The 13939-nt window shown below is 30.1% G+C and overlaps 1 protein-coding gene across 5 annotated transcripts; it reads right to left on the bottom strand.

The window, feature by feature from the left end:
• Positions 1-1751: 1751 nt before the first annotated feature.
• Positions 1752-13459, bottom strand: LOC143237805 (uncharacterized). Of its 5 annotated transcripts, none has more exons than XM_076477417.1 (4): positions 13345-13459; positions 11914-13070; positions 8356-8383; positions 1752-5975 (listed from the first exon to the last, which is right to left on the bottom strand). In XM_076477417.1, the coding sequence occupies exons 2-3, from the start codon at positions 12542-12544 to the stop codon at positions 8364-8366; spliced, it is 651 nt and encodes a 216-aa protein (XP_076333532.1). In that variant the 5' UTR covers positions 12545-13070; positions 13345-13459; the 3' UTR covers positions 1752-5975; positions 8356-8363. The 5 variants fall into 5 exon arrangements, with proteins under 5 accessions (XP_076333532.1, XP_076333529.1, XP_076333531.1 ...); XM_076477418.1 differs by lacking the exon at positions 1752-5975 and adding an exon at positions 5982-6428; XM_076477414.1 differs by lacking the exon at positions 8356-8383.
• Between the last annotated feature and the right edge of the window lie 480 nt (positions 13460-13939).

Genomic DNA, 13939 nt, shown 5'->3' with positions numbered 1-13939 from the left:
ACAACATAAGGTTAGGAAGTTTGAGGATCAGTTTAAATATATTGTACATTTAAAATAGTAAAAAGGTTTAAAATAAAAATAGAAAAAAAACTGACATAAATCTTAGCATTCTGGCAGAAATTAAGTCTAATTTGAAACATTTCTTTATCTGTCTGAATTTCAGTGTGAATTTTGTAGTTTCCCAAATTAAAAATCAACTGTTATTGCATTTGATACCTCAGGACTGAACTGTATAATAGCAACAAGAAAAGAATATTGTAGAAATTGCACAAATCCCAGAGAGGCAGTGTTGAAGCTGAAAGAAAGTCCACAATGCATTATGATTTCTCTGGCAATTGTCAAAATGAAAATACCATTTCTGTTGAGAATAGTAAATATAAGAAGTATGGCATAATGCCTAACATGGTACCATAGTATTTTCCTTACATATTTCATCATTATGTATTTTCATTAATATATTTATTTTAGAAGTTGTACCAATCTTCATTTGTCAAGGCCCATCAAAGTAATCACCACTTTCTTATATGACCCCTTCTGTTGACCATGTCAGGGTCAGTACTAAAAAATACTAGCTTGGCTTGTGTGGCAGATGTTAACAAACCAATAATTCTCTTTTTGGTTTTGCTACAAAATTACTCTGTGGGAACTAAACTGGCATAGTAGTACTTATGCATCAGGTCTTGAGTTTGTTTTGTTTTTAACTAAAAAAAATTTCCTTACAAAACACCTAGTTAAAGCATTTTAACTCTTGTGAATTATTACCTTTGGAAATCCATATATTATTTCCAAGACTGACATTTAAAAAGTTAAATTTATTCTTATATCATAGGTTTTCTATTCAAATACAAAATTTGGATAGTTCCAGAAACTTGATTTTTTCAACAGTGACAAAGGAAAATCTACACCAGTTTCTAATCTTTACAAATAAATATTTTAAAATTTAAAACTGATGTTGTAACCTTTTAAGAGATGTGCTCAAGTTTTGACCATAAAAATTGAAGGTACTTCTTTCCATGTGAAAACTTGTGACTGGCAGAACTGTCACTAATAAACTCCCAGTACAATATTAGGGTAAAGAGAACGTAATGTTTTGAATCATTTGGTGAATTACGAATGACTTAATTCTCTTCATTCCTTGTTCTCTGTTGTGTTTTTTTTACTTGAAAAATAATTTCTTAGTCAGCAGTTTGTGCAATGGCTGTAAAGATTTTAAGCTTTTTGTTAAAATAACTTTTTAGATACCCATGCAAAAAAAAAGTAAATTTTAAATCATAAGATGTAAGTAAAACCATGAAGAGTCATTAACAATCTAATTTAAACTTGTTATTGTGGTGTGGACAGAAAGTTTTGGAAGTAATGATGAATTACACAAAGTGGCAGCATGTTCATAGGCTGTAGGTGGATGTAGCCTCGCCCTTCCAAATGCTTTCCACACCCTTTAATAATCCCAGATTTCTGTATAAATTATCTTCAAATTACTTTAACTTATTGGATTTAATAACAAGAAAAGTAAAACACAGACTTGTTATTACTAATAACTCATCACTGGTTATTAAAGTATATAAATATTTTCAAATTACTTCAACATATTTGGGTTAATAATAAATAGAAGGTACCTACTCAGTATTTGTATTATTATTACCCTCCCCCTCATCAAAAGTAGCTGCTTGATGTCCCTGCAAACATGTTTGTTAAAACTTGTTTTTACAACTGGTTGGTGCATGTTTTCATTCAGACTTCACTAAATGTGATTAATTACAAACTATAATTTTTTATTTTTACTCGAATAGAAACCATCACAATCACTTTCAAGAAGCATCAAAATATTGTAACTTATGATTATTTTGTCATTTTACATTTATAATAAAAACTGGTACTTGGAGAAAAAAGGGTGAAAAATAGAAAATTATCAATGGATAAAAAACGTGAGATGAAGCAATCGGGTTTAAAAATTTAAACCTATGAACACTATCTCTATAGTAGGTAACAGTACAACCATAGTCACTTTGTAACACATTTCTATTCCAATATTGTTGGAAAATATTGCAGAACATCTTCAATTACTACTTCGAAACTATTAACCCTGAAACTACCAGGTAGAATTTGTAATTCTTCCTCTTACCATCTGGATTCAGTGGACTCGGTACTTAATTAATCCAAAACAGCAATAAAAACTAAATTAAAAAAAAAGTAAAAATGGTTATGAATTGCTGTATTTAGTGTACCATTTTGTTTATTTGTCTAGACTAGGTCATTTAGGCCCAGTTGTTAGTTCCTGGATTACTTTAAAAACCAAAAAAAATAAATAAAAAATAGTACACTAATATGTATCACAACATTCTGTGAGAGAATATACTAAATACAGCTGTAATAATGGGGTATAAAAATGAGCTATTAAAACGTTTACTTTGACCACTTTAATTTATAAAACCTAACCAAGTTGTTAAGTTTTAACAGAAAAGTAGATGGTAATGATGTAAATAATAATTTGGTGTGGTTAAGGAAATTAGATCAAACTAAACTGTATATTAAGAACAGGTTTCAAGTTAATATTCACACCAAAAAAATAACTACATGCAAAAGAAATAAAGACAAGAATACTGTTTGATGAAAAAAAAGTAATATTGTAAAAATAATGGACATATTTTGTATATATATGTAGAGAGAGACAGACACATTCACACAAAGAGAATATACAAATGGGTGTATAAATATTAAAGTAACACCATAACCTAAGAAAGATGAAAACTTTGAGCAATTCTGGAGACATCCACCTTGAATAAACATATTTTAGAACTGCATCAATTTTTTCATTAATATGACCCTGTACATCAGCAAAAGTGTAGTTAAATGTGAGGTGTAAATCACACACCTGATGTCTCTTCAAAGCTAAACTTCCAACAGGTTTTGGCAATCAAGTGCTTCAAATAACACTTTCATATGGCTAATCCAGCAGTTTCATGGATACAAATTGACAAACAGGTTGAATGAAAAGACAAATACAGATTTAGTATGCAATCTTTTGAAAATTTTCATTCCAACAAAACCCTCGGATAAAGGTGGTTTTGGCTGATAAGCCAACAGTATTTACTTAAATTACATTAGCTCTTCATAAAATGCAAAAAATAAAAGTTGCAATTGTTTTAATAAAGTTGTGATCCATTTTTATTCAGAAAACTCCATAACTTTTGTTACCTTGTGTTATAACTATTAAAAACTAAAATTTATAATGTTTTTAAAACTACAATTAATTTGAAATAGGTACTTATACAAAATCCTTTGTTAACTTATCCAAAGTTCTCCACTTTTCCATCTTACATGTGACTTACTGCACCTTTATCAAAAGGGTTTATATATCTGCTTTTCTTTAGTGAACTGCATTTTGTAGTAGCAATTGTGATGGTAACTCACATATCTTTTGGAATCACTTGCAAATGAAATGCCAGCACAGATGGTGGAATTTTGTACAGTACAATTGCTGAGGTATGTGTAACATGCAAGTGTTCCCAACTGAATGAGTCCAATGAAGCATGTCTCATGTTATAAAGGAGTGACTTTTTTTGTATATATCAAACTGCTATACAACCCAAGGTACCCTGCATTTGGTAAAAAAAAGTGTATTGGGTGGCATAGTTATATGCAGGTTACCATGCACAAAATAGGTATAAGAGGTAACTACAAAGAAAATAAAAAGAATAACTGACCTGATAAGAATTACTTCTAGCTTAAAGAATTGTAATGAGAGGCAACTAGAATTTTAAAACGTTTTTTTTAAGGAATACATTAAGAACTTATTTTTGTTCACACTGAAACCTGCATAATGTGCTCATAAGGATACTCTGACCATATTGCCAAATGACATTTGTGGTAAGATGTAACCTAAATTTACTTTCAAGGCAGTTAGATAAATCCTAGTAAATAAAAGTTAAAGCAACTACTCAAGCTATTATGTTAATATAGGTAATAAATGATCACAAGGTATTAAAAAAACCTTTTCTGAGGTTCCTTGCAAGACTTGATACATGTTAAGTAATGATGAATAACCCTGACAGAACAAACATTTCAAAGAACAAAAATCAAAATCAGTGAAGGCAGGGAACAGTATATGAGAAACAGCACTTATCTTTCCTTACAGCTTAAGCTTTAGGTATGAAGGCTCAATCTGGATATACAGCCTTTCAAGAACTATATAGGTAAAGCATCAAGGCTATAAAGATCAGAAGGTCAAGTCCTCCACCCAATGCAAATAATAAACCAAAATATGACTTGAGGAAAAGATTATTGCAAAGGGTTCAAAAGCTGCAGAATCCAAGATATGCAATTAACATCCATTTTAAGTTTAACTGTGAAAAAGTTAACAGTGTGACTGTTAAAAATGATTTGGATTATGATGAAAAGGGACAATTTGCAGATGCAACAAGTCATGTAGTGCAGTGGACAACTTATGGTAAATTGAGGCATACTCTGATTATGTCAAGGAAAATCAAGAACTTTTGTTGCATAATGTTTTGACAGCATAAGAGTAATTCAACAAGGAGATGCTTTTCATATTTCAGAGGCAGCCTTTTAACAAAAATATGTTAGAATGTATCACTTCTGCACCAAGTCCAATGAACTGCTGGCTAAGCTAATAGAATGTTAATTATCAAATGTAGTCAGTTCAGATAATATTGTTCAGTTTTTCTTTTCAGTAAATGTATTGTACATGTAAAATACTTATTAAAATCAGTAGTAAGTGTGGCATGCATCAATTTAAGGTAAGAGTGTTAACTTTCTTAAATATAATTGGAAAGTTAAAGTAAGGAGAACAAAAATATCTATACTTTAATACTGAAAGCACAATCAAATATAATAGTATAAGGTCTTCAAAATGGTTGTAAAATATACCCGTTTGTTGAATTTCACATAAAGTAACTTCAGGGCATTTTGCACTCGCCATTCTTAATATAGAAGTGATAGACGAGTGAGAAGACAGTTAGTCTACAACACTCACTGCCAAATCTTGAGCTACTCTTTTCCCAATGAATGGGGACTGACCCATGGCTGAAAGGGCAAGCATATTCAGTGATAATATTTGAACCTATGAACCCCGGGCTGCAAATTAAGTGCTCTAACCAGCAGGCCATACAAGACCTGTAAATTGTGCAAGAAATGTAAAGTGGGATGCTGAATATTATTTTTCAGTTTAATTTTGATAAGTTAAACTTCCAGATTGAATACTTTCAAACACAACCATATGCTAGATCCAACATATAAAAGATTTGCAGATCTAATGTCTCCAACATATACATCAAGTTCACATTTGAAACATCACCTCACAAAGAAATCAAAAGGTCTTGCTTTCACCAAGCAATTTTTCAAATAAAACTTGTCTACACATCAACTTAAAGGGAAACAAATTCAACAATAGTGAAAAACAATGATTTTGGCACATACACAATTATATATTGTAATGCACAGATTAATTTTACAATAAATAATTATAATTTGTTTATTTAAAAATAGTTTGTCTAAGACCTGAATTGTGGACTCAAGGAAAAGCATGCATATAACTTACTAAGGTTTTGTTTTTCATAAGTTGCTACTTCACCTGATAAGAAAAATAAAAAAAGGAAATATTTTGCAATACTTTTATGAAATGTTAATATATATAGTTTGTTAGTGTTGTTTTTTTTAATCCATAGTCCATCTCCTAACAGTATTTTTAAGTGTGGCTTATTTCTAATTGTTATACCAATATATTTATTCCATTTGCAAGGCTTCTCAATTTTATTACAATATATTCTGACAAGTGCAAACATTTTGCTAAAACAAAAAACAGAGGGAGTTAATTTATTGTATTTCTTCATCAGTGTAAAGAGTTCCACTCAGAAACTCTTCCATTTCTATTGAACTTGCTCCTGTTTCCCTTTTGGTTCTCCGTTTCTGTCGTCTTTTCAGCCACCTCAAGAACATTAATTTTGCCCCTAAAGCCTCTGGAAGGAGAGATTTTACTTCAAAGTTTGTAGTTAATTATCCCATATCAGCTAATGTATATACATGTCAGTATTTTATGACAGTAGGAACAAATGAAAATGTTTTTATAAAAATTTCACTCCATTAGAATTTCTTGTGGTTGTTCACAAAATGTTTGCTCATAAGATTACTCAAGCCATCTTGTGAGAGTGGATTTTTCAAAAAATACATAATTCCATTAGAATTTCTTGTGGTTGTTCACAAAATGTTTGTTCATAAGATTACTGAAGCCATTTTGTGAGAGTGGATTTTTCAAAAAATACATAACACAAATGTATTAAATTTTTATTTATAAACTTTATGTTTTTGTGGCTTTTAATGCCAATATTTGGACCAGTTTGCCAAATTCCCCTCATTTGTTTACATTTAAATTTAGTGTCCTGTACTTATAGCTGGGCAGTTTAGTTGATCACCTATGAGAAGTGATCACAGTGATTAGTAACATGTAAATAATTAATCAAAAGTAACATTTCTAGTTATTACATTTTTATCAAATTATTCCAACATACAATTATTTCAAGTTATTATCAAATCAACTGTTGCAAAAATAATCAACTAACTGAAATTAGCTATCCAATTATTCCAACAATTGCTTAAGTCAGTTAATCAAAATTAGGGTTTCTGATTATTATTATTTTTTATTATTCCAAGTATGAAATACTGCAAAACTGTCTATCTGTTGTTAGGTACAAATCCACATAATGGGCTATATGTGCTCTACAGACTTTTAACTATACAATTTTTTTTTCTTTTTACAGGTTGTTTAGCTTTGGTGATTTGAAAGGAAGGATTTTAAAGGTCTCAGGTTTGATTCCCATTAGCTCATCCTGTATTTGTTATAATGAAACTATTAAGCTATCTGCTGCTGTCACTATTTGGAAATGCTGATTGAAGAAAAGGCAACTGCCACCCATTTCTGTTTTGTTTTGCTTGGTTGTACATACTACAATCTGAGAAATACTAGCTGCCCTGTATACAAACAAAATGTACATTTTTTATTGAAGAATAAAAAAATAATTGAGTTTTTTGGGATGAGATTTCTGCTGTTTGTCAGTTTCACATATACTGTATATATAATTTTCAGATCTCTAAATTTAAGTAAAATATTTGACATTTTTTAAAGGAAAGACATTAATTTTGAATAAATTTTCATTTATTCTCCAAAAATTAAAGAACAGAGATGAAGATTCAGCTGATGGACAATCTAATAGAAATGTATTGATTAGGATAGTATGTGCTGTTGTATTCTTAGGAGAAACAGAAGCAACTATTTGCTAAATCAGTGAATTTCATTGTGTAAGTGATCAAACTGGTTCAACTAAAAGTCCTATAATGTATCAAAAAATAATTTGCTTCCCATAAATTTATGGAGACAGCTTAGCCAATTGGTGGATGTAACTGTTCATGATTAACCAAGGACCCAAGAGAGAGTTTTATGAAAATTCTGAGTTTCTTTTATAATCCTTCTCTGTAATAAATTAAGAGAGCTAAATATATGCTCTTGGTCAATAGAAAGAATTTAATGTCACTGTTAGTGAATTAAAGATGAATACTGCAATATTTATGTTGTCAGGATATAATCCCCATCCATCTGGATCAGTGGTTCCCAACCAGGTAGTTGCGAGATAGCGTTACAGGGGGTGCAAGATAACATTTGTTTAGGCCACCTTCACCTTTATTCTTGAATAAATAATTACTGTGAGGGGTGTGAGAACATATTAAAATTTTTTAGGGGTGCAGGACACAAGAAAGATTGGGAACCACTGATCTAGATGAATGTATTGGGAAACTGAGAAAGATGCTTACATCTCATTATTTTTTTATAAATTCATGTTACAGGAGTTTTGGGGAGGTAATAAAGCATTTACAAAAATGGATAAGAACTTCATATTAAATATTAAAAATCCACATAATTATGATAAGCATAAATAAATATTTAAAATTAATAAAAGAACAATATAAAAAAAAACAAAGAGTTTTGATTGATACTAAAAATATTTAGTTTTTCCATTATTTATAACAAACACGTATTATAAAATAATGCAGTCCATATGTACATCATGTATATGCACAGGTTTTGCCATTAACCATCTTGAACTATATTTGTACTTTGTTGACAATCATGGTTAAATCCTAATGATACAATTTTTGTCCTTTTAAGTGCCACTGATACTATATACACACAGTAAAACCTGTCTAAGCCAGAAATTGCATAGGGCAGAAACCTGTACAAACCAGAAATATTAACATTTTGCAGCATTATCTTAAGATTTCTCTTCTAAAAGGCCCTCTATATGGCAAAACCTGCATAACACAGATGGAAAACTATACTTCACTTACCTCATCTTTCAAGAAGTAGGATTAGAATCTGAGTAAGGCAGAAGAAATGTTTTTGATTAAATATTAATTTCTTATTTAATTAATAATTTCTTAATTAATCTTTGAGAGATATTTTGTTTGTAATTAAGTACAAAGCTACATAGGTAATGAAACTTTGCATTTAGCTTTGTAAGTTCACAGACATTCCCCGAGTTACTTGGGGGCCTTTGGAAATAAATACATTTAACTGCACAAGTTGAAAACATTTTTTAATAACAATTAACATAATTTTACCATATCTTTTTAAACCTAGATAACAAAAATATTAGTCTATGAAAAAGTACTCAACCATGAAATTACTCATACGGGAAAAAAAAAATTTTAATGAGCTCAATACAACCAGAAAGTGTAAATGGAAAACCAGAAAGCTTCAAAAAACAGGAATAAAACACTGGAGCACATCATGCAATACATACAAAATTTATCAAATGTGACTTGAGACAGTTCAAAGACAATCTTTCTATGACATTTTCTAAGAGTATAGTGAAAACAAAACACCTGGTAGTAGATGATGTGGACCAAGTAAGATTACACTTCCAAAACTAATTCAAATTTAAATCACAAATTGTTTTATCTTCAAAATTGATATATAATTTACTCTTCTGAATTCTTTAATTATTCCAGAAAGTAAATATTTTGTTACTTTAGAAAATATTAAAGCTTGTTAACAAATGCAATATATACAGTGGCACTTCTTGAGCCACCAAATGAGCCAAGCCCCCCCAATATTATTACCTACATATATTCATAAAATGTGGAATACACAATCATCGTTGTTGCTTAACAATTAACATCAAAGAGACATAGATCTGTAGAACTCAACGTCTTCATTAAGATGAAAGATAGTTAGCCTGATAGTGACCTTACTTTTCCTCAGAGTGTATTAACTTCACATGGGATAATTCATTTTTGCTATGTAAACTATGTCTTTATGTTGTATTTCTTTTTATTTGTAGCTTTACTCTTAATGGTATATTAAATGTTCAATCTAAACTAATCTTGATTTTCTTTATTATTATGTATTACCTTGGGTGGAATTTAGGTGAGCTTCCTCTTTTACATATATGCATATTTTCATAAACAGATTATTTCTAACTTGTAATAATGAATTACTAATCAGAGTATGAGTTTCCAATGAAAACTGCAGTGAAAATGCAGTTCAAAATAGCACACCTTTCTGAAATGTACCTTGATATTTACATTATTATAATTTACCATCTATACTTCATATTGATGGCATTTTGGGAAGCCCCCTCCACAGTTTACCTCAGTCCCCCCCCCCAACAAAAATATCCTAGCGCTGCCATTGAATATATAATTTATATACATGTATATAGATGTATAAAATTGGTCTTAAGTGTAGAGCCAAAATTAATTTGTGTAAGCTAACATTCTAAATAAATTCTTCAATATTGCACAACTATTATTGAGTGGTTACTTTTATATCAAATGTCGTATTCACAATTACAAAGTCAATACTAGCAACAAAGATGGGAAAACATTACAAAAACGTATCAATAAAGTAGACAAAATGTTTTTTTTTTTTTTTAAATTTAAACATTATATTTACACTGTTAAGAGCTGGACTTTATGACAAGCTTTCTCCTGAAACTGTTTTAATTGTTAGTGCAATATTCATTCATTGCAGGTTATATACAGAAAATACTTTAGTACCCTGAACAGTAATTACACATAAACAGGGCCAGGTTTAGGTATAATGGGTTTCAAAACAGAATCTCCAACATGTCAGACAGTTAATTATAAAAGTCAAAAGTCTTTCACTGTAACATCAATAAACCTATCATTGTTGTAATTACTTTATCTGCAAGAGATTTAAAACCAAATATTTAATAGTCTTAACATTTTTTCAAGCAGTTGTCTTTCACTAACTGCTTTGCCATTTTTTTTCTTTTAGTCTCTCATTATCTTTCTGCTTTTTCTTAACCAATAAGAGACACCAGCATTTAGCTAGAATTGATTATGGGCTAAGTAAATTGCATTTCAAGTGTGGAAACAGTGCTTAAAAAAAAAGGTACTTTAACTAGGGCTGTAAGCCTTCTCAGTAGACTTAGGCCTTGTATAAATATCCCAGTTACCATATCTTACATCTAACCCTCTACATAAATATATTAAATGTCTGATTTCAGCCTTTGGCCAAAATCAAATTATTGCTTGTGACCAGCTGATTTTACTGTTTAAAAAAAGTTTCCTAAAATTCAATACTGCACAAGACAATTACTAAGTGATATAAATCACAACAGTAGTAATGTTAATTAGAAATAATACTCAAGCTTAAAAGAAGAAAATTCCAAGTATACCAATGGTATGTACAGTTTAAAATCTAATTTTCCTTTATTTAGTATAAACAAAATTAGATTTACTTTACTCACCAACAGTTGTATTAATCGTAACATGCGAATATGATTTTTTTTATTTTTCAGTTGGAAGTAAAGTTTATCTTTCTGCATTATAAATAATTCCATTTACTACTAAATAACATTCTTATGTATAAAAACTATTAGTAATAAACATCTACAGACAAATTATAGTAATTCATAAAAACAGGCACGTGTTAACAAGATCATGTAAATCTGTTATTTAATGTTGATGTTTTTCATTCCTGATAAGAATGCTTAGTTATGTTTCTGTCAATGGAGATACTGGTTTCAAAATTTCTCATTACAAAGGTTGGAATCATAACAGAAGTCAAAGGACTTGCTTTCACTCTTAGTTGCATCTTACTTCCATACAATTCCCATTACATATCAACACATTTTGCCATAATAATTTTATTCAGAGTAGTTAGTCTGTGTATATTTCTTTTATTAATTATAGAAACAATAGAGACAGAGATATATAGCCTTTTTAATTTGTTGTTGTTTGCCTTTACTGCAAATCAGTGTGTTTTCTTTAGTAAATAGCAGGGTGGAAATGTACAAGACACAAAAGAAAATGGAAAAAAAAAATTCCATGGCTTTGCCAACTTTTAGTTTTTAATGTATAGTCATATGTATACTTTACCTTAAATAGTATATTCTCATACAAGATTTAGCAAAGCACTGCGTGGACATAGAGCTAGCTCACTTTAACACATAGATTAAAAAGTATCTTTAACAATAGGGGATGTATCTATATGTAACAGTGAAACACATCATTTACAAATTTACCAATCAAAAAAAACTTAATACTCCATCCAAGAACAAATTCCAAGAATTTTGAAAGGATGCAAGTTAATACCTTATTGTTATACATGTAATTCCCATGAAAAGGTACAACATACATTATTAAGAAGTCAATAAAAAACTGTCAACTACTTAGTTTCAAGTAATTATGAAACTACAAAGAATGATTAATACACATCCAAATCTTAAAATAAACTTCATATATTATACTAGAACCATATTAACTCAAGTTATGCCAACTTTGAACAAGTTAATGCAGTGTATTTGTTGCATCTAGCTAGCTCATGGAGTATTCTTATTATGCAAAACAAGTAGGTAGTATCAAAAACAACCTTACCCTTAAAAGGTATCTTCTCATTAAGATCAGGTATAGGAGGTTGATAAAGTGGTATACCATGGTGATCCTGCCACATGCGAGAACACAAAACAGCTACTGCAAGAAGAATACACAACACCATCAAAGCTGTGAATGCCCAGAGTGCATCTCTTGAACGTGTAATTGTCATGTGAATTTTTCTAAAGAAACTTTTAGATTGTTCCACATTTTCATCATTATTTTTACTGAAGGATTCCACAGCAGATGTAATGTTGACCAAATTACTTGTAACATTTTCTTGGCTTTGTGAAAAGAATCTTTCATTTATGGAGCTATTATCCCTGTATTTAGTATTCTGATCTCTTTTTCTTATACTATAAATTATTGGTCTTTTTTCTTTTGTCCTAAAATAGAGTTTTGCTTCCAGAGTAAACAAGGGTGACTTTTTCATGCCAGAGTCTGGAATAAAACTTCCAGGTTTATTTGTAACAGAGAGTTGTTGTTCATTTTCATTTGCAAAATCATAGCTTTTGACATGAATCCTGCTACCTTCATCATAATTTACAGAATGTTCAGAAGTTGAAATTGGAGAAAACAGTTCACATCTCACCATCTGAAACATGAATAACAAAAAGGCAAACAATGCATACATTTCACTACTTGCTAAATAACAATTATAATGTGAATTGCAGGTTACCTTCCTATGTCATATCTGGGTGGTTATTTATTGGAAATGGTCCAGAGGAGAGCTATGAGGATAATACTAGAATCTGAAAGGTTATATCAGTGAGAGAGATTAAAATCTCTTAATGCATTTTCTTTTGGAGAGATAAGGCTAAGAAGTTATCTCACTGAACTCGATATATGAGTGAAAAACAACAACAAAGGCAGTATAGTATACACCTATACTGAAATTCGTAACATATGATAGGGCAATTTTTACATGTTCTTGAAAAACTTCAGAGGCTCCCTGGCTTTAACCCTCATAAGCATACTCGTACATTATCCTATAATTATTGCATCTTCCATGGCTATAGCTGCCTCCATAATCAAATATTGACTCTTCACAACTATTACTCACGTTGATTTAAAGCACAAACAAAATCTCTGGAATTGCTTTTAAGTTGTAGTTGTAATGTTAGTTACATCGTCCGGAATATAAATGTCCTGCATAGGTCCTGCAAAATTAACAATTTTAATTGAATTGATATTACTATAATTGATTAGAATTGATATTACTATAAATTATACTATAAAAATGTATGTTATAAAAAGAATTAAACGTGGTTAACACTGAAAATAAACATGACAAATATTAATAATTAATACAAGCAACTGTAATTGAGTAACTTAAATTTTATTCTACATATAAAACTTATTTATTGTAATCTAAGTACCATATGCACTTAAAACTCATATATTAAAAGTTAATTTTAAACAAACTACGCTTACATATAAGAAGAGCAAATTAATCCCAAACCTAAACATGTTCTGAATACTCTCATATGTATACTGCGACCTGGTGCCAGGTTTCCAACTTTTCGTATTTAGGTCTTACAAATAAAACAATCACTCAGAGTTATTACATACCTACCTAAATTATCATCAATAATTATTCATGAAATTTGATTGCTTACCTTTTAATTTCTAGAATATCTATATATAAATATATAAACAATAATTCAAAAGCTATCAAATATATTAATTGTAAATAAGCGAAATTTCCATCAGCACTACAAAATAATAATGGTGAATTTCATATAAATAAATAAAAAAATTACAAAGAAACTGAAACATAAAAATTAATTTTCCCATTACTAATCCTTAAAAAACATATAACAGATAATATCTGCGACCATAGCAACCAAACGCGAGAATATTCCGTCTATCTATCAGACACGATCCAGACGCCGATGTCAAATCAGTCATCAGCTAAGGAAAATAAGTCAAGCCTTAGAAGAGCTCGAATCCACGACGTCTCAGCTCCTACTGCTTTTCGCTATCTACAGCCAGTTGTTAGAAGGGAGTCACCCTTAATATTTAGATG

This window comes from Tachypleus tridentatus, chromosome 13 (genome assembly GCF_004210375.1).
Source record: "Tachypleus tridentatus isolate NWPU-2018 chromosome 13, ASM421037v1, whole genome shotgun sequence".
Lineage (NCBI taxonomy): Eukaryota > Metazoa > Arthropoda > Merostomata > Xiphosura > Limulidae > Tachypleus > Tachypleus tridentatus.
Note: the sequence above shows the minus strand (reverse complement) of the source record. Positions and strands in the feature narration are given on the sequence as shown.

Excerpts from the sequence above, each read along its gene's own strand:
- LOC143237805 (XM_076477414.1), bottom strand. The coding sequence starts at position 12,544 with ATGTATGCATTGTTTGCCTTTTTGTTATTCATGTTTCAGATGGTGAGA. Across the intron at positions 5,976-11,913 it reads TGAGAAGATACCTTTTAAGG|AGGCTTTAGGGGCAAAATTA; the intron begins GTAAGGTTGTTT and ends CTCTCCTTCCAG.